At 57.5% G+C, this 19,671-nt stretch overlaps 2 protein-coding genes across 2 annotated transcripts; both read left to right on the plus strand.

Moving 5' to 3' along the window:
* Positions 1-1,665: 1,665 nt before the first annotated feature.
* LOC119106345 (longitudinals lacking protein, isoforms H/M/V-like) lies at positions 1,666-2,465 on the plus strand (the record flags this gene model as incomplete). The annotated part of the gene is made up of 2 exons (XM_037229965.1): positions 1,666-1,864; positions 2,229-2,465. Coding segments are annotated over exons 1-2 (408 nt in total), but the record flags the coding sequence as incomplete, so codon positions are not given.
* A 427-nt stretch (positions 2,466-2,892) lies between these two features.
* Positions 2,893-19,119, plus strand: LOC119106344 (zinc finger and BTB domain-containing protein 49). Its single transcript, XM_037229964.1, has 3 exons — positions 2,893-3,062; positions 13,731-13,808; positions 16,161-19,119. Exons 2-3 carry the CDS (start codon positions 13,736-13,738, stop codon positions 16,517-16,519), a joined length of 432 nt encoding a protein of 143 aa, XP_037085859.1. The 5' UTR covers positions 2,893-3,062; positions 13,731-13,735; the 3' UTR covers positions 16,520-19,119.
* Positions 19,120-19,671: the final 552 nt, after the last annotated feature.

Genomic DNA, 19,671 nt, shown 5'->3' on the forward strand with positions numbered 1-19,671 from the left:
TTCAAAGTTGGACGGGACATACATTGTTGAGCCGTAAAGGATGCTTTCTTTGCCTGAGTGGGAGTAAATCATGTTTAAAAATTGGTTCAATGTGTGGCCTTTATATTTGTTCATTCTGCATGCATTGCTGGCCTAAACTAATGGATTTTGATCTTAACCATGTCTATCATGTTTCCATAATAACCAACCAATCTGCAAGATGTACACTCCTTACAGACCCAGAGAAAGTGAAGACCTGAATTTGTCCTAGGTCATCCATATTTAAAGATAATCAGGTCTTAGGACATGTGGTGTCTGTTGCTTAACTGCAGGTGTCAATTGTGGGGGAGACATACTGTCCAGTAATGAATTTGTGGCACATGGGCTGTGATTGGTGAGTAGCACCCACTTAAGACTAACATATTTCCCTGTGGTCAATTGACTTTAGTGTTAGGTCATCTGGTAATAATCTTGAAGGGACAGCATGTATAGTAAAGATCATTTGCATTATTAGTGCATATGACATTTGTGCATGGTGGATGTGCAGCAAAATGGCCAAGATTAGTCTAAAAGTGAAAAATAAGTTATTTTCAAGTTGAATGTTAGCATTATGCCACCGCCAGGCATTATTGAGAGAAAAGAATATTAGTGACTCCGTCATTCTTAATTTACCTTAGTTTTGTGTTACTGGATCCAGTGCACAAAATTTGCAGTTAAGGTTTCTGCTGACATACACAGTTTTTGTCATTTAATAATGATTTTTTTTAATGGGGTGATTGCCATTTGGCAATGTGCTTGATTTCAGTGCCAAAGCCTTTTGGATCCTTTTTGTACACCAAACGCTATACTTTAATAGAGTTTGAGATTCGTTGTATTCAAGCTTAATTTCCTTCTTGCCATATCAACCAGTCAGGCTTGATAACCAAAAGCAATTTTTACAATATGTCCTTTGCGCAAGATTTTGACACATTTGTGCATTGTCTTTGGCCATAATCTAAGGACTAAAGCAATGTTGCAGTGAAGTATTAGCACTTCTCTCTGATTTGCAAGACTATCATAAGCTTCAGTAAATTGTAGCTGCCAAACCAGGTAACTCCTGGGTAAAATAAAGGTAGCCTAGGAATCATACTATGCTGTAACTTTGTGGTTCATGAAATTTTTCCTAGATGTAGACCATTTGATCTCTTTTTATTTAAGTATGTAGACATTGGATTTCCAATCCAGTTTGCGGTCAGTGTTTTGTATTAATCATTTAAAAGTAGCTGATATTGTCATCAGTTGTAACATAGGACTTTCTAGTAAACAAGGTTGATTTCTACAATTTGTAGGGTATATACTATTATTTTCAATGGAAATCTTTCAATCTTACAATGTGCATTTTTGTGAGTTGATCATTAGGGCAAGCTTGTTTTGTGATGCATGATTTAGCCCTTAACATGGATTTTGCTGCTTCAATTTACATAAGCTCCTTTTGTTGAGGATGCTAGCTGGAAGCCATGGACAAAGGTCATGCATAGGATATTGATCTTAAATGAGACTCACTGCATGTGACATGCTATTGTGATCAGCATCACACACTTGGCAGTTGGTTGCTGTAAAGCCCAAATCATCATCAAACTGTGCTGCGTTGTATGTTTCCTGGTAACCCTCCCCAAGTTAGAATCAGGACTGGCCTGCAATGTGCTGACGTGCCCATGTCTTTCCCAGATCCGGAATGGCTGACCAGCAGTTCTGCTTGCGGTGGAACCACCACCACACCACTCTGATCAACGTGTTTGAGTCACTGCTCAAGGATGAGAGCCTGGTGGATGTGACACTGTATGCCGAGGGCCGGCCAGTGCGTGCGCACAAGGTGGTCCTCTCTGCCTGCAGCCAGTATTTCAGGGTATGTACTGCCACCCAGGAGATTGAGTATGTCAGTCAGCAGGACTGTGGAGAGCTCATGGGTTCAGGATAGCTGCAGATGGTAGCAGATAGCTGTATGCAGCTGGTGTTAAAAGTTATTGAAAGGTTTGTGGGGGGGGGGGGGGGTGACAGGAGCCTCATGTTACAGTTATGTAGGGGTGGTTTCTGTTGAACTGTGTGTATGTAAATGATGGCCCAAATTATGATTGCTGTGATAGCATTGGTTGTGAAATATTACTTGTTTAACAGTTGCGGTGCTGTGGTCACAGCTTTGTGGCATGGTTTTTAGAGACCATTTCGCCACTCAAGTGAAGGCATGGGCTCACTACGTGCTTCCGTTGCAGGCGATTTTCTCAGCACATCAGGAAAACCACCCAGTCATCATCCTGAAGGATGTTCCCTTCAGTGAACTCAGGGCTCTGGTGGACTACATGTACATAGGTGAAGTCAACGTTTGCCAAGACCAGCTGGCGTCGCTGATCAAAACGGCCGAGTCGCTGAAAATAAAAGGCCTGGCCGACGGCAGCAATCGTAAGCCGCCGTCCTCGCCGCCGCCGGCGTTGCCGCTGCAGCTGCCGATGCCGCTGCCGCCGCTGCCGCTGCCGCTGCCGTCAGCGCGCCGCCGCCGCCGCCGCCGCCGATGCCGCCGCTGTCTCTGCCGCTGCCGCCGCCGCCGTTCCAGCACGTGCCGCGCCGCTCTGCCAGCCCGCACGCTGTGGCGCGCGAGTCCCCGGCGGCGACGGCCAGCAGCCGGACGCGACGCCGGAGCAGCCCAACGGCCGCGTGTCGCCGCCGCCCTGCAAGGGGCGCGCCGGCCATCGGGCGAAGCCAGTCCGGAGAGCGGCGACAGCCCGGGCCCGGCGCCGGCCGCCGCCGGCGAGCCGGAGCGGCCGGCCGTCTGCCCACCGTCGCCCAGCCTGCCCCGCATCCCGGCCACCATCACGCTCCGTGCTGCTGTGCGCGCGCTGCTTACTCGCCGCTGGAGCTGGACCTGAGCTGCGGCCCACCGTCAAGGCCGAGCCGCCGGCCGACGGCCGTCCGCCGGCCGAGGACAAGGAGGAGAACGCCCTCAGCGACGACGGCAGCGACGAGGGCGAGCGCGAGGAGACGGACCGTGCCGGACCGTCGTCGCCGCCGGCCGGGCCCGCCCAGCTCCGAGGCTGCCCTTCTGAACGCCGGTAAGTGCAGGCAAACGCTCGCTCCCTCTGTTGATATGCCTACCATGCACTGGTGGGATACGGTGACGCCGGTCCAATTCTGCGCGACATTCTTGCGAACTGGCGAGAACCGGCAGGGTCCGACATTATGACCGGAGGTCAAAGCATGCACACATACACACACTAAACGGCAGTCTCCTGAGTACAGCAACAGCCGAATGCTTCAGAGGCGCCCTGAATCGGAGGGTCCAGCTGTTCAGTTACGGGGCTCTGTCCTGAATATGGTCGAAATGTGGTCATCTATGTAATCACGACGGTGTTTAGGATTTATCCACCATGACATTCCACTTGCCTGAATGAGATCACTTACTTTGCTGCCGCTTCGCCGCATACTCCGCTGCAGCCCGACAAAGCTGACCTTATAGATGCGTTTGTCCGCTGATGGTCCTGCCGTGCACTGAGTTCTAAGCCCGCCACACTGCCTGATTCCAACCCGGCGAAGGAATCACAACATCCGACTTATAGGTCATTTAGGGCCGGTTTCCATTGAGTCAGATCCAGCGATTATCAGGTTTGAGGTGGGGCTGTGCCTTGAGCTTCATAAACAATAGCATTTGAGGCATGTTTGGTTAAGAAAATGAGGGAATGTTGTGTATTTATTTGCAGCGCGTTTGAATTCTGTCCGGAAAAGAAAATCTTGTTTGTAGGTGATTATTGTTTATGGTTGACCCGTCGCGTGGCTAATTCTTCAAGCTCATGCTGCCGAATATGGTCCAGCTCCAACGGTACTACTGCTTTTTGAAGGAATCAGTTCCCCTTGACCTACCAAAAAAATGAATTGTCTCCGGGGTGAACTGCACCCAACGTCCCGGCGCCAGTCTGGCTCGCTGATCGTTGCCCCTCGCGCTCACGGACCGCGCCCACCGGTCGTGACCGGTCGTGAATGTCGGGACTAACTGCTGATCACGGGCCGTTCTCTCGCGGGCGCCAGTTCGCTGCTTAGGGGTTAGCTTCATGCTCAAGCCTCTGGAGATTTCTGACTCAAGGATCTGCATGCTGACATTCTGCCATGTATATGACTTGTCCTTCACGTCCATCCGCTCCTGCCATCGCCACAATGTAAATGAGATGATGCGCGCTTACTTTGGTTGGCGGGAACTGTCTGTGCATGTCCGATTTGGAGCGGATTCCTCCTGCTGACTGGGGGATTCCACCGTGCCAATGCAGCGCATCGCATTGCAGTGATAGTTTTCATCTGGTGTTTATACGCGTGATGCAGCATTGCATCTGCATCAGCCTATTTAGACAAAAATGTCGTAAGTTGTTCCGTGCAGCTGCGACGAACATAACACATGCGTAACAGCATTACAAATGACCTTATTTCTCGTTGAATAACTAACAGCGGGAGCGAGATGCATTGATTTTTTGGCTGCAAGCTTTTGTCTAAAAATTGGTTGTGACAAACAACGGCAGGTATTCTTGTTCTGACAGCTTTAGAATGTGCTGCAAATAAAGCGCATTACATTTGCTCATTTTGCCATCGATTAGCTGCTTGTCACGTGCTTGTAGCCGAAACATCAATGCATGTATATATTTTCTCATAATCATTCAACGAGGAATGAGGCCATAAGAACTACCGTAATTTCATGTGCAACTTATTCCAGCTGTTGCGCGGCCGAGCGGCGCGCTGCATGGCCGTAGCAGTATGAGAGCGCTAAAACCGCAATGGTCAAGTCATGTGAGATGCTACATGGCGACCAGGCCTATCGTTTTCCTGTAGAACAGCAGACCGTCATAACGGACCGTGGTGAGCGGACTGCTCGGTGGGAGATCAGTCCCGTTTTTTTTTCTTTTGAAAGTGAATGTCCTTAAACTCAACCCCAGGAGAGCTTTTGTGCACACGCGCGAAAACTTAGCGATCCATTCGTGAATTTTGCTCATCCGCTTATGGAAGCGACGTCCTGTTGATCGTACCGTCGCTCGTGTTCGCTATTGCGGGGGCGGAAGAAACGCGAACAGCTCTGGCGCGGCGCTCATTTCTCCGCAGCATCTGGCGTTGTGTAATGCTTCGATTTGTACATGTCGGGACTGAGTATTGGTACAGGCAGCGTTGTGCAGGATTTTTGTATTGGAAGTTTCCAGCTGGCCGAGTAAAAGTTGTGAAGGTCGCCGGCATTCCGTCCATTGCTTCAGGCAGATCAGCTTCTGGCCCTCGTGGTGATCATGCAGCACATTGTCGACTTTGCAGGGAATGGTTGTCTTGCGGGGTATGATGCAAGAGATATTCTGTCAAAGTAATGCTGTCGGAACCCGCCTGTTGACCCAGCCCGGGTAATTACGCTACTAACTCAGGGAGGGCTAAGAACCAGGAAGCCTTTTGCCATTCAGTTGGTTTCAGCGAAGGCTAAGGTGTCATTAAATTATATATGTGTCTTGAAAGGATCTAGGACCATCGTTAGGAAAGTAAATGTGCGTTGTAATACTTTTATTTTTTAATTTTTTATGACCGTGCGCTTGAAGCCTCCCACTGAAACTGTCCTTAGACGCCACCAAGTTGGTCCGCCACCAGTGTTGCGGGTGCTTCGTTGTCTAAAACTGTCAAGTCTGTGTTTACGCTGGGTCTTGAGCATTGATTCTGCAGCGTAGATTAAAGGAGCCGAAATCCTGGATTTCGAGCTGCGTTTTATCAAGTCTATCATTGCCGATACCCGGGCCATGAACTGGTCGGGAACGTCAAACGTCGGTGTTTACACGTTGTCTAGGACATAGTCTGCAGGTGAACGGAATCGCCGAAGCAGAGAGAACTGAAATCGAAGGTTCGGAAACGCCTTCCGTAATTCGATTGGATCAACGGTATACATATATATATATATATATATTATATATATATATATATATATATATATATAGTTGTGTCGCTAATTGAACACCTTCGGGGCGTTCCACGTGTTAATTGCAGCGGAGCCCTTTGGCGCGCCGTCAACCGTTCAGCATCCGCCCTGTGCTCGCTCCGCCCGGTCCGGTTCGGTCTCAATTCGGCCAGAATCTGCGGCCCTGCCGTAGCCGACACTGCCATGGCCGCGGTAACGGGCGGCCCACCGGGACCACCGTACGGTGGGGCCGGGGCGCCCGGTGGCCAGCCCCCCCCCCCCCCCCTCTCTCCCGCCCCCACCCCGCCCGGTGCCACTGCCCCTGGACTCGGTCTAGTCTTTGACAACGCCGGCGGACGCGCGCCCGACGGCTCGGAGGTTGACCTGGGAGGGGATTGACTCGGGCCACACTGGCAACATGCTGTGGATGTGAGGCCTGAGCTTGAGACGGACCGGCAAACGCGTTTAGGTTTGTCTCATTAGAGTGGGCGCGAGGCATTGCGACGCTGGTGATATAGCGGACATATAGTGCACATCGTGAACAAACACCGGAAGAAATGACACGGGGGTTCAGACAGGGCACACGGCCCAGCTCAGGTATCGCGCTGGGTCATAATAGTTGTCTAGTATCCCTGTCCAAATATTTTGTGTTGCTGCTTACGCCGTCTTTCCAGCTCGCTAATGTAATTCCCACGTTGGTTCTGTGGTGCTTCGTCGCAAGTTAGCATCGCTAGTGTTTGCATCTTTTTACTGCAGTATTGTCATTCTCCGATAACTGCGTTATCTGCAGTAGTTATGTTTACGAGTAACGGTTTTTTAACGACCTCTGTTGATGTCATGGGTTTTTGGGTGAGCAATTCGAAGTTTTTGGTCAGTTTCGAAATTATTTTGATTTCAGAAGGTCAGGTTTATTTAAGTTTATGGGTTGTTTTCGTACAACAGTGTTGTGCTTTTGATGACAATTAGTACTTTTATGTGCCTGTTTTGAGGCATTTGTTTGACAAGAGCCAAGAAGACAAAGTTTTTTAAGGGGTTGATTAATGGATTTCATCAGCGAAAAAAGTTTGATACAACTATATGGCAATTCAATGTGTTTGGGTAAATTTTGGTGGATGGTTGCCATGCATGGCTCGGGCATGCAATCTGTGTTCTGTTTTCCCACAACCGGCCGTCCCTAACCTGGCAAATAGACGCTCGTTAAACTGCTACAGGCGATTATGCGCTTGGCACTGCAGCGCCGCTCGGCCCGGATCCGAAGGGGGAGCTGTCTCCCCCCCCCCCCCTTCCCCATTGCTCGGCTCGGGTCCGAATGGGAAACTGTCTCCCTCCCCATCGCTCGGCCCGGATCCGAAGGGGAAACTGTCTCCCTCCCCATCACTCGGTCCGGATCCGAAGGGGAAACTGTCTCCCTTCCCATCGCTTGGACCGCATCCCGTGAACAGTAGCTGTGGAAGTGTGCAGAATGACCACAGTATTCGACGCGCCCTAACACCCAAATTAACGACAAGAGCGCACGAACCGCTAAACTTTGTGATTTTGGTGGTGATCCACGGAAGGTGGTCGTTTGATGATGTTCCGTGTAAATCGCGAAGAGTTATAAAAATGATACATTTTGTAAAACATTCAGTTGACCTGTTGATGAATTCGGTTCATGCCGTCCGAAATTTGCAAAATTATAAAATTTTGGATGCAGATACTAAATTTCTATCTAGAGCCTGTTACCATAATGTACTGTGACACGAAACAGTTTGTTTCGTCCTGAAGGTTGTTATTTAGTGAAAGCACAGCCTTCGGTAGACACTGATTTAGTCGCAGATAAGTTTGTGTGAAAAAAGGACATTTAATCAATTCTGCTTCTGGCCACCACCATTTATCGGCGTGCAGTGGTGACGAGACTGCATGGGGCTGAGTGGGAGTCATTAGCAAGAGTATCACCTTGTGATTGGTTCTCCTCGTTCGCAATCAAGATTCTTAATGGGTGAGAGTACACGGGGGAGGGGGGAGGGGTACGTGATTGGTTCTCCTCGTTCGCAATCAAAGATTCTTAATGGGCGAGAGTACACGGGGGAGGGGCACGTGTGCTACAGTGGCTACCCCCATTGCGGCTTGTTGGTGTGTTCTGTTGACCTTGGTGCCCCGGGCCCTCGGTCACTGGCCCCTGGTCTGTTGGCCGTGCTGCCAAGTGACGGATACCGGCCCGCTCCACTCTGGCGCGATCGCTGTCCACCAGCGTGGCCGGCGTCGGCCTGTCCCACCGCGACCGGTCCGCTCTCCGCCGGCGTGGTAGAGCACCTGCGCGGGCGTCGGTGTTGTTGTTGTTGGCCGTGCAGAGCGGGTCGGCCGGGGGCCATGACTCACGAGAGCTGTCAAACGGTGTGAGCTGCCGCCGCCAGCTCCACCCGTCTGCCGGCGGCAGGCCAGCCGCCACCGCCTGCCAGAGCAGGGCTGTTTGTTTTCTGAAGGTCGGAGGCATGATGTGCTATGTTGTTATTTTTTATTATCATAATAATGCCTTATGACGTGCTTGAACGGCGGGGCGAAATATGTATTGTTTCTGGATTATAATGCGTCTAACGTCTGCCTAACACGTGGTGATTGGCGGTGAAGCACCTCGCGAGCTCTGCACCATCACGCATGTCGCGGCAAGCGCAGGGAGCGGCGATCGCGGCAACCGTCAAGTTACGTTTTATTTTCCGATTGCGCTTGCAACTTCGCACCACCTCCGCAGAGAACGGCCAACGTAGTGAGACCTTGGACCTGAGGTCAAAAATATAAAAATTTTGTAGCATCGGTTAGTTGCTGGACGGCTATGTGCATGCATTACCTGATGGGTTACCATTTCATTTTCTTGCTAGTTATTACCTGTTTGGAAAAATACAGTTTTTGATGAAATGCCCAAATCCTCATGCAGCATCCATTGGGCCGAAGCGTTCGTTATGAATAGTTCGCCCGCACCAATATGGCTGCACGGCTGATGTATTGCGAATTCGGCAGATGGTCATGACTTAAGGCACAGATAAAGATCGCCGCCCAATCGCTGAATATGGATGCCAACTGTGCCGAAGTGCTGCCGCAGGTGGTCGTTATGTTACGCCAGCTCGGCTCGGCGATCGTGGATGAATAGCTGCCCTGAATAGAGAGCTCACTGGCGCTATTTGCCCTTCATTGACCGAGTCTCCGAGGTCAGGAGGGTGGGGTCGTCGGCATTCGTGATCGAAACCGCAGTGCGCGCGTTTTCGTACGACGTTATCATCGTGTAGTTGGTCACATTCGTCGCATTGCGACCAAAAGACCGTGTCTGAAGTGCGCTGCTTTTGTCTCGGTTAGCAGGCTCCAGCGCCTGGGTAGGATGCGTTTCATGACTGCGATTTTCACCTCCGTGCGCCACGCGGCTTACCCGTAACCTTGCGCTGGTCGATGGCCTAAATGTGCTCCCCCGCTCTGCCGTATGGGCGTCTATGGCCGCTGGAGTCGGCTCGCCCTCAGACGCCAGTAAACAACAACCATCCTGCCGGGTCCTGCTCTGGGCACGGCAATCTAAATAATGACAGGAAGCAGATGGCTTTAGTGCCCCGCTCCAAGCAGCTTTCTTCGTTTCACCGTAATGGCCGCTGCACGGTCCGGGCGACCATGGCGGCGCGGAGGCGGCGGCGGGTGCCGCGGCCGGGCGGCACCGCAGCGTGAGCCGATCCCGGGTGGTCACCCTGCATGACGTGCCAGTCATGCCGCGTGACGGCAGACGGGAAGCGGCGCCACCACCGACCGCCCATGCGTGTTCCGTTGGTTAGGTGCCGCTGATGATGATTGGTGAGCCGTCTAAGTGTGCGTCTTGCATTTGGCATGGCGCGGCGTCGCGTTTGCTCTGTGTTCGTAGGCTGCTTTTCGGCCCGCGTGATTTGGAATGGGAAGTCGGGCTGGTGACGCGTGATGTTTGTCATTGTCCGCATGCTGCTCCGCGTCCCGCCGCTGTCGTACGGTGTGATCCTGGAGCCGGTCCTGCCGTGTGTGTCTCCCGGCCACCCGCGGCAGTCGGCTGTCCAGCTGGCCGGTGCGGTCGGTCGGTCTGGCTCGGCGCGCCGAGGCCCGGAGACGTGCCTGCCCTCCAGCCGGGGCCGACGTCCCGGAACGCGAGGCAGCACCAGCCGCTGTCGTCACGACCCGGCCGGCCGCGCCGCCGCTGCACGCCAGAGGTCACGGCCGCCAGGTCGGGGCCTCCGCTGCCGAGCCAGGGAGACAGGGTCGCACTGGAGCAGGTCCCCCGAACGTGGGCCAAACCAGCTTCGGGTCATGTGGTGTTGTGTTGGGTCATGTCCGCCGCCACTTGACCTTAAGCGTGGGATATGGTCATGGATATAACGATGTTAAGAAATGCTAACGACGTTCGTTTGTTGGCACATGTTGCGTCTTTCGTCTCACCGCCGACAGTAACACGGCAGCTGGCCGATGTGTTCCGAGCGGCCGCCTCGCGTTGCTGGCGAGCGGCTGTCACCGGCCCTCGCCCGCTGCTCTATAACGGGCCGGTCTGCGCGCCCCTCGTCGCGCCCGTCGCAGCCCCCACATGGCCGCTGAGTCAGAGGCGAGCGGCGCCGACGGTCGGCACCGGCGCGGGCCGGCAGCCTCGCAGCGCTCCCCCCGGGCACGCGGAAGGCTGCGGCCCCGCTGTTTATTTACGGCGAGCGGCGCGGCGTGCGCTGTTGGGGCAGGACCGGCGCCGGTCGCCGCTCTGTGGCCGCCGCCGCCGCCGCCGCCGCCGCTGCCGCTGCCGCTGCCGGCACCGGCCTGCCGTTCAGGTGTTTTCGCCGCCCGCCCCTGTTTGCCGGCCGGTGGCCGGAGGCGCCTGTTTTCTGGCCGCCGCGCCGCGCCGCGCCGCTGCTGTCAGCTCGCTTGTTTGGCGGCTGTTGGCCTTGGCTGCGCGCCGCTGCCAGCCGCGCGGCGTGCTAAGCCGGGCCGGCGCAACTGCTGCCGATGTGTCAGCGAGCAAGGTCACCCATGACGTCTGGTGCTGCCCCCTGTCCGCTTTCCCTCGGCGCCGCGACCCTCTCCCCGCGGCGGCGGCGTCCTCGCTACCGCTCCCGCCCTCTCTCCCGCCCTCTCTCCGCCCGTTCTGGCGGGCGCGACCCGATGAAGAGACATCGGGGGGGGGGGGGGGGGGGGGGGGTCAGTGGTCGTTTTTGGCGGCAGACGGCCGTCGGCGCTGCTGACCTTTGCTGTGCGCCCCGGCACGGCCGTCCGCCCGCTTTGTCCCGTACGTGATCGCCGGGGCCGAGAGTGGCGCACAAAAAGACGGCGGCGCGCGTGGCCGGCGACCCTGCCGGCCGTGGCAACGATGCAGCGGCCGACAGCGGCTCCCCGGCAGAGCGCAGCGCTCCATATTGATTACTGCAGCACAAAAGGGATACCGATCGGGATGGTCGTGCTGTTTTCCGCGTTGGCTTGTCAGGTGTTTTCGCGCGCGGCCCACCTCTGTGGATGTCGGTAAATAGCTGTATTTTTGTGAATGAGGCACACCGATTTAAGTGTGCCCTCTCTTGTCTCCCGTTGCTTTTGAATCGCTTCCTTTCTAGCGTAGCAGGCCGTGGGCCAACTCGGGGTACTTTCCATGTGGTTTATGGGGTCAGCCTCTGCGTGCTTGAGTTTCGCCTAGTGTCTGATAAGGGAGAGAACGGTTGGGGTAGACGCAGGAAGCATATTTCTTTTTTTGCATTTCTTTCGCGTGTTTTTCATTCGAACCTTCCTGATTTTCCCACGGCTGTCACCGTGAACGGCTGCAATGCGGACAGGCGAGTCGCGGTCTGTTCCCCACCTAGGCCACCAGATCCGGGCTCGGCTCAGCCCAGATGGCACCTGAGGTCAACCCCCGCATTCCGCGTGTCTCCCCTCAATCTCGGCGCCTGTGCTGATATCAGGTCGCTGCCCAGTCGGCGGCGGCGGCGCGGCGGCGTGCCGGCCAGGCGGCCACCTCTCGCGGTGCGGACCCACCGGCCGCTCCGCCGGCCCATGTCAATCGAGGCCCCTCCTCCGCGCGCCGCCGCCCTGCCGCGCAGCCGCCGCCGCCGCCGCCGCAGTATGTTGAACTTTGAGTTGCTCGACCTTGAGCGGGCGGCAACGGCGAGGCGGCGGCGCGCGCGCCGCTCCCCTGGCGGCGGCGGCGTGACGGGACGGCGCCTCCCCCGCCGCTCTGCCTCTCTCCCCCCGCTCTCTCCGTGCACGGGCGGCGGCGGCGGCGGCCGGCGTCCTGCTGCGCCGGCCGGGCGGCCATGCATGGGCCGCCCGGCGGCGGCAGAGAAAGAAAAAACGGCCGGCAGGAAATTCCGCAGGTACCCGGCTGGGCGGGGGGCGACCTTATGACACGCTGTTTTTGTCGCTAGCTGCTGTGTGCGGCGGAACGGGGCCCGGCCGACCGGCCGACCGGCGAGGCGCTCGGGCCACGAGCCGCTCTGGATCACCTCCGCTTGCTCCTCACACACGCGGGCGGCACTCCCTGTGTTTGAGTAGCTCGCTTGCGATGTTTGTCCAGCTGGGATGGGTGGTGTGGTTAGGAGTTTATTTTCTCGCCGCTCCTCGCGCCCCTGGCATAGCTTAGTTGCAGCTTCATCGGTACGGCAAAGCGTCAGCGGCTTCCAAAGGCTTGATTTGTGTCACAAAAAAGCGAAAAAGCTGATGTCCTGACCGCGATGAGAACGTGATGACGAAGCGTGTTTTTTGAACTCTGTACGCGCGTGGAGGCGGGCTAACAGACGGCGTTTTTGTCCGATAAGTGCAGGAAATGCATCCTCCATGACATTGTCTCGACCTCAGGGTGCCCGAGGTGGACCTGGCCTCTCGCACCCGCAGCTGACCCATGTCCTGCTGATGCTCCCCAAAACGCAAGTTCGTTCGCGGCCTTCGGACTCCATGCCAACGTCGAATCAACGATTCTCTGCCACCGTTTGTTTGGACAGAGTGGTGGCTTGAACCGCGGTCCGGCCACGTGGGGCGGCATCTGGCGACCTTGCCGAGCCGTTGCCGGCGCGTACCCCGTGCGCCGCCGCCGCCGCTGACCGGCGGGCCGTGAGAGGGAGGCGAGGGGAGCGGCTGTTTTTTTGCCGCTGCACTGCTGGCGCGGCAGGGGCCATTGTCTGCGGCCGAGCCGGGTCTGGCTCGGTGTGGTCGCACCGGTCCCGGTCCCGTTAACGGCGCCGCCGCTGACCGCCGCCAGAGGCCGTGCCGGCCGGCTACAGGGGGCGCCGCTCGCCTCTCGCGCAGGCCGCGGCCCGCCGCCGGCCGGTGGCGCCGACACGGATTCTCCGGCTGGCTTGCGTTGCAGTCATGTGTATGCATCAAAATACCGTGGCATGGAGATGGCATCAGTGCGGGAATACGGAGCAGGAACTATTACTAATCCGTGACACAGTCTGTCATTGTCTACCTGTCACAGTTATTGCTGTGTTGTTGGAGGGTACAACACCCTTGGTGCTTTACAGCGCTTATATTACAAAAAGGCCCTCGATTTAGTGAGCTTTTGCTCTCGTCAACGCAGTTACGACGTAGGGAACACGAACGCGAGCCATCTTTTATGCCACTGTACAAAATGCTCTTCGTTCCTTCAAAGCGCAATATCCGCGAGCTCACTAACAGCGCTGAGCGGATCGGCTCACTACCAGCTGCCGCTCTGTGCCACATTCACGACACATCGATCCGCCCCTACGAATGCTTTGCTGTGTGACATGTATTTATTCCTCCCCCCCCCCCCCCGCTCCCTTCCCTCGGCGTCTCTGTTACCAGCACTGTCTGTCTGTTGGCGCCGCCGGGCCTGACGGTGTGCTCCTCTGCCCGACAGGCTACATGAACTGGCAGCTGGGCGGCGACGGAGTGGAGGTGCCGTACGTGCCAGCCACAGAAGCCGGCGGACCGCAAGGTACTGTCCCCACACCTGCCGCGCACTCCCACCACCTGTACGTGCGCGGGCGTGTGTGTACGTGTGTTTATACGCAGGTGGTACATTCTTTTACCCTCGCCCCCGACTCCGGGCGGAGAAAAGGGAGAGGGAGAGGACTCGTGTGAATTGCTCCGCCCTGTTTTCTATCTCTTATTGGGAGGCAGCCTGGTCTCTCCAAGAATGGCTATGGCTGAGTCGGAGAGTGATTGGTCGGGCGTGCCTCTGTGAGTGCTTGTGTTCGGGGATGGGGACGTGAGAGCGAAAGGGGCCTGCTCATGCGGTAGATGAACGGCGAGTGGGGAAAGGAGAGGAAGCGGAATAGTGGCAAGTAATGCAGAGATAGCGAGAGTGTCCGTTTCGGGACGGCGCACCGGTTTCGACAGTAGCACTCCTCGCTCCGTCCCTTGCGCCGTAGAAATCAGGTGATTTAGCTGGTCGTATGACGGGGTAGGAGGGGGGCATTATTACTGTGACCGTGAATATAGCCATTTGCGAGGGGGCAGTTGCCATGACGACGGGCCCCAAAGCAGGCAGTTAACTGGTCAGGAGCCCGCGGCATAACGGGACGTGCCTTGAGGATGACTGAGCAACAATGATAATCAGCCTTGGAAACCGGGAACAATGCGTGGTGCAGCCCTTCCTGCTTTATAAAGTGCGTTAGCTGCCACGGCTGTGAGGACGATAAACAGCTGTGTCGGGTTTGTTGGCGACGCTGCGTTGCCCGGGGAGGCGACGGTTGGGGATTTGTCTGATTTTGCGGCGACGGGTGGCTGATGGATTACTGATCCGTCTCGATAGTCTGAATGACCGGCCGGGGTGGAGATGTGACTGACGATTTCGAGATTCGGCTGGTGCGTGCTCCTCTTCATGTTACTTGCAACAGATGCCGCCGCAGCTGGTGTGTTACTGGTCAAGCGACCTTTACTGGTTGGAGCCGCCGGCACGGCCTGAAGCGGAGGAAAGGATTTTTTGCCCACCCTTAATAAGAACAAGCCGCCTAAATGCCAGGGCTCGAGCTGCTGGATGAAAAGAATGGTGTCTGGCTCGTTCTTTAAACTATCCCTTCAGCACGTTTCCTCGTAATGCAAATTATATTGTAAAAATGGCCTGTAGACAGGTTGTGTTGCTGTTTTTGGCAATGCAAACATTTTGCAAATCGGCCCCAGATTAAGTTGTTGGACGACATACGTTTGGATTTACACTCGCAGCGTAATGTCAGATTGCATCCCACGACAGTAGCGTGCGGATAGCAAAACCAACACTGAAAATGAACTAAAAACATCGACCACCGAAAGCATTGTAATGGCTAAGAGTGGCGACGGGTATTCCGCCACGTTCTCGCACCTGTCTCGGCCAGGGAACGTGGGCGACGACGCTGCATGCCACTACTGCGTGTGTGCTGAGGTGGACGCGACTAACGCGGTGCGTGAGAGTGCGGATGAGTGCTGCTGGCGGCGCTGTGTCGGCCGTGTCGAGTGCTGGACGCTGTGGTGGCGGGCGGCAGCCGAGCGCCGCTGGCGCCGACCCATCTGCTGGCTGTGGCGTTCGCGTGTTCCCCTCCCGGCGGGGTGGCCCTGCCCGGCGCGGCTGGTCGCCGAACAGTGCCTTCGCACGGCGCACCGCCCCCGACCTGCACACCCCCCTCACTGGCGGCGGCGGCGGCAGCGGCGGCTCGCGTGCGGTCGCTGCGTGCCGGCACTGCTCTGTCCGTCGCCCGCACGGCATCGATTCGACTCCCGGAAGAGCGGCCGGCCGGCCGGCCGTGCACGCCACCCGCCGGCTTCGGCGCCACCGACACAGAGCGGAGCAAGCCCCGCCGGCGCAGAGAAGACACGAGAGGAGCGTGCGCAGCACCATCCCGTGGCATCCTCCGCCCCGTCCCGCCGCCCGCCGGCCGCGCGCCCCGTAGAGTGGAGCATGCTGGACTGCTGGCCCGGCTGCGCGCGTCCCGCTTAGTCAGTCGCATGAGCGCCGCAGGCCGCGGCCCCGCTCCCCGCCGCCTCCGCATGCTCCCACTCCTGATTTGCCTCCGGGCGCTGTCCGTGGTACCCGAGTTGTCGTAGTTGTGTGCGCTGGCCGGTTTTGTTCGGACGAGAGAGCCGTCCGGTTTGTGTTGGCTGCCGGTCCGGTGGCCGTCCGGTCTTCGCCGGACCGCCGGACCGCCGGACCGCCGGACCGCCGGACTGCCGGACCGGTGCCTGTAGAGCCGTAGCTCCAGCGCCGCCGCCGCCAGTGTGTTTTGTTTCGCCGGGCTGCGACTGTACGTTCTGATTTGTTTTTCCTTTCGCCGCTTGCGATCCGCTTACGTTTGTCCTCTCTCGGGTGTTGCAGATGCGTTCCTGCACCGTGCGCTCAACGTGCGCTTCCAGCAGCTGCTGCAGCAGCAGCGCTACGACCAGCTGCTGGCGCACGCGCCGCCCCCGCCCCCCGGCCCGCTAGGCCTGCCCCTGCTGCTGCGGCGCGAGTCGCCCACCTCGCCGTGCAAGCAGTACGCGTGCGAGAAGTGCGGCCGCCAGTACGCCTCGAGCGGTAACCTGAAGCGGCACGTGAAGTACGAGTGCGGCGTCGAGCCGCAGTTCCAGTGCCCCGTCTGCAAGAAGAAGTTCCAGCACCGGCACTCGGTCAAGATCCACGTGGTGTCCACGCACAAGTCGGAGAACCCCGAGCTGATCAAGGACTATCTGATGTAACGTGCGCGCGCGCGCGCGCGGCCGCCGCCGAGGTTGACACGGGTCGGAAGCTGGGCCTGCACGGGTGTGGGGTGGAGCGCGGGACTGCTGTGATAGGCACCCGCCGACTCCGCCAGCTCCCCCTGGCGGGGACGGACGTCAGCTCAGGGCGCCATGTGGTTCCTGGCCCCAGCGGGGGCGCTCTTCAGCTCAGGGAATATGCAAGTACATAGGCGGTAACAGGTAGTGCGGCGCCCGGAGCGCCGGCCGCCGCGCGTCGTCTCCCCGGTGAGATGCGGGCCTGTGTGTCTCCTCCGTCAGGCGGTTGTGGTTAGAATTCCGCAGCGGCGATGAACTTGTGGCGGGGCGTTCGCGGGCGCTGATCGAATATTGCCCGTCGCCTTTCGAGCCGAACATCATGTGTGACCAAATTATTCGGAAAAAGTGCCTGCGGTGGCTTCCAGTCCACTGCCCCGTTGCCGTTCTTTGGAGCACGTGCGTTCAAAAGTCACCCCATATCTTGCTGGCGGCACCGGGGCCGCCGTGACGCCCTGCTTGTCTCGTGGCTAGTGGGTTGGCGTCTGGTCCAGACCGCGAAGCGACTTGCCGGCTCTGGGGCAGGTGTGTTCAGACTCACTCGCCACTTTTTTGCGGCGACGTGGTTTTAGTGCAAAGCCCCAGCTTTGCTCGTGGTGCCAGTGCCCCCGACGACGACCCGGTTTTGGGGTCAACGCGCGGCCAAGATCATCTCAGGGACGGTCTGCCTGGACGCGTGGTGACACAAGCGACATGCATGAACCATCAGGAATTTTAATTGCATTTATTTTACTCTCGGTAGGATTCGGTAGCGATGTTCTTGTGCGGGGATCGCAGTGAACAAGACAGTTGTGTTCGCGAGAACGATGCTAGGGTAAGCCTCGCACGCCGGCTGGCGCCTCGGCGTCATTTGTGCGTTACGCGCGCGCGTGTGTGTGTGTATGTGTGTGTGCGGTGTGTGAGGCCGGCGGCGTCGGCGGGGGCTCCTGGACGGACGCGGCCTGCCGTCGTCGGCGGGCGCGTCGGGTCGCCACCGACTCGGGCGCGCCTCGTCTCAGGAGTGCCGTCGGCCGCCGCCGACTGCCGGCGGCCGCCAACCGTCTCAGGGAACGGCACGTGTCCGATCGGGTCTAACGCCTCAGGGAAGTCGGCCACTGCCGACTCGTTATCTCTCAGGGATGTAGGCGATTGCGTCGCGCCGTGCTCGACTTGAAGAGGTCTCGGATGTAATTACTGTCGCGGAATCGGCCCGTCGCTGCCGTCCGCCCCCCAGAAGGGCGCTGTTGTTGCCAGGGGCTAGTTTCAAGAAGCGAAAACGACTTAACGAAAACAAATGTGATCTGCCAACTTCAAAATTCTGCCGTGGAACCGTGCAGGCTGGATGGAGGTCACCTTTACTTAGGTTGGCTCGCTCTTCGTGAATTGGAGGTGCCACTGAAACTGGGTGGGGTGGTTCATGTGCGCCCGTATGAAGTGGCCTGAAATTCGTTGTTTGGTGCTTTTTGGTGGTTTCGTTCTTTGAGACTAGTCCCGGGCCTGGATGAACCCGCTCTCTGACACCGGAGGTCCCTTGACCTGGGCAGCAGCGCACTCCCAGTACAAAGACCTACTTGCCTGGCTGGCAGGTACAATGAGCGGCCTTCGGATGGCGTAGCGTAGCAACACAACTCAGGAAACGCTTGGTGCGGACGCGGCGCGCGGGCAAACGAAGGCCGCTTACGTTGAGTGGTGGCCGACTCCACGCCTCCATCGCGTGCTGTTGTTTTATTAGTACTGGTACTTGGGTGCAAACACGATTGACGCGTTGGTAATTTTACGTCGGTTACTGTTGGACGAGTAATAGTATACCTGTGCCGTTGAAGCGTGCGCGAGTGGCCTAGTTAGTGGGGCAACTGGCGCCAGTGCCTGCGGGTCGGGTCCGGTCGGGCGTGACCAGACCGGCGGCCGCCTGGCGCCCTCAGCGCGCCGCGCTGTTTTGTAGCAGATAGCTCGGCAGCCGACCGGCCGCCGTGTCTAGTGTGTATACTCGCCGACTGTCCAAATCAAAAGGTGCCTGCCTGCCATGATCGCGTTGTGAGGGGGAGGGGGGCGGGCCGCCCGCCTCGGCCGCCTTGCAAGCTTCAACGACGCGCCGCGCGCAGTCTCGCGCGTTTGTATTTTGTGTACGTGCCGTCGCCGGGAGGGCGCGGGCTGGGCGTGTCCCGGTCCCGCGTCGACGCCGCCGCACCCGCGCCCTCCCCGCCCGTCTGTATATGAGCCCTAGGTTGTGCTGTTCGTTTCCGGCGTGTCACTCGGACACGGCCGCTGCGGCGTGGCTCGGGGACTGTTGCTGGGGCTCCGGCCGTCGCGGCGGGCCGCGGTCTTGCTTGTTCTCCGATGCGTTCGGTCCCGCGCAAAAAGTGTGGTAAAAAATGGCGCCAGCGCGCCGCCGTGGAAGGCGCCGCCTCTTTCAGCACCATCTGGAATCGCCTAACAGAAACGACTTGTTGAAACTGTCTTAGTCTTCCATTAGAAAGGTGATGGGATGAGGTGTTGAGCGAGGAATCATGTAACATAGAGATACAGAATAAAAGTCCAATCCCTGCCGGGAGTGTTTTCTTCCGGCAGACGCGATGGCTCCTGTGACTCGGTGTGGCTGGAGCCTGGCCCTGTGCCCAGCAGCTGTGCGGTGTTGCCTAGCACAACAGGCGTGGGTGGCATTGTCTGCAGGTGTTGCGGAGCGTGGGTGGTGTTTGCAGGTGTCGCAGGCGGTTAGTAGCTACGGCAGGAAACTGGGAACGCACCACCTCGAATGTCGTCGTTCTGTGGTATTTGGATTGCATTAGATCCGATTTGGGGAGGTAAGCGTTTATCAAGCCTTGAAATGCTGACCCTGACAAGAGCCACAAGATCTGCCAGCCAACTCCTCCCCCACTGACCCTCAGAGACTAACCCAACAATGGAAGGCATCGCGAGCGGGGTGCGCTGCGGCCGTGTCGGCGACGGCCCGCCTGCTCGTGTGTAACTACTCCGCGCGCCCCCGACAGGACCCCGCCGAGTCAACGCTGGGCGCACGCCTCTTCACCGCTGCCGTTGCCGGTGTATTGCAGACAAGTTCCTGTCCACGCTGCGACATTTCCTGTCGGGGGAGGGCGCGA

Source organism: Pollicipes pollicipes, unplaced genomic scaffold, assembly GCF_011947565.3.
Source record: "Pollicipes pollicipes isolate AB1234 unplaced genomic scaffold, Ppol_2.1 Scaffold_6138;HRSCAF=7277_pilon_pilon_pilon, whole genome shotgun sequence".
NCBI lineage: Eukaryota > Metazoa > Arthropoda > Thecostraca > Pollicipedomorpha > Pollicipedidae > Pollicipes > Pollicipes pollicipes.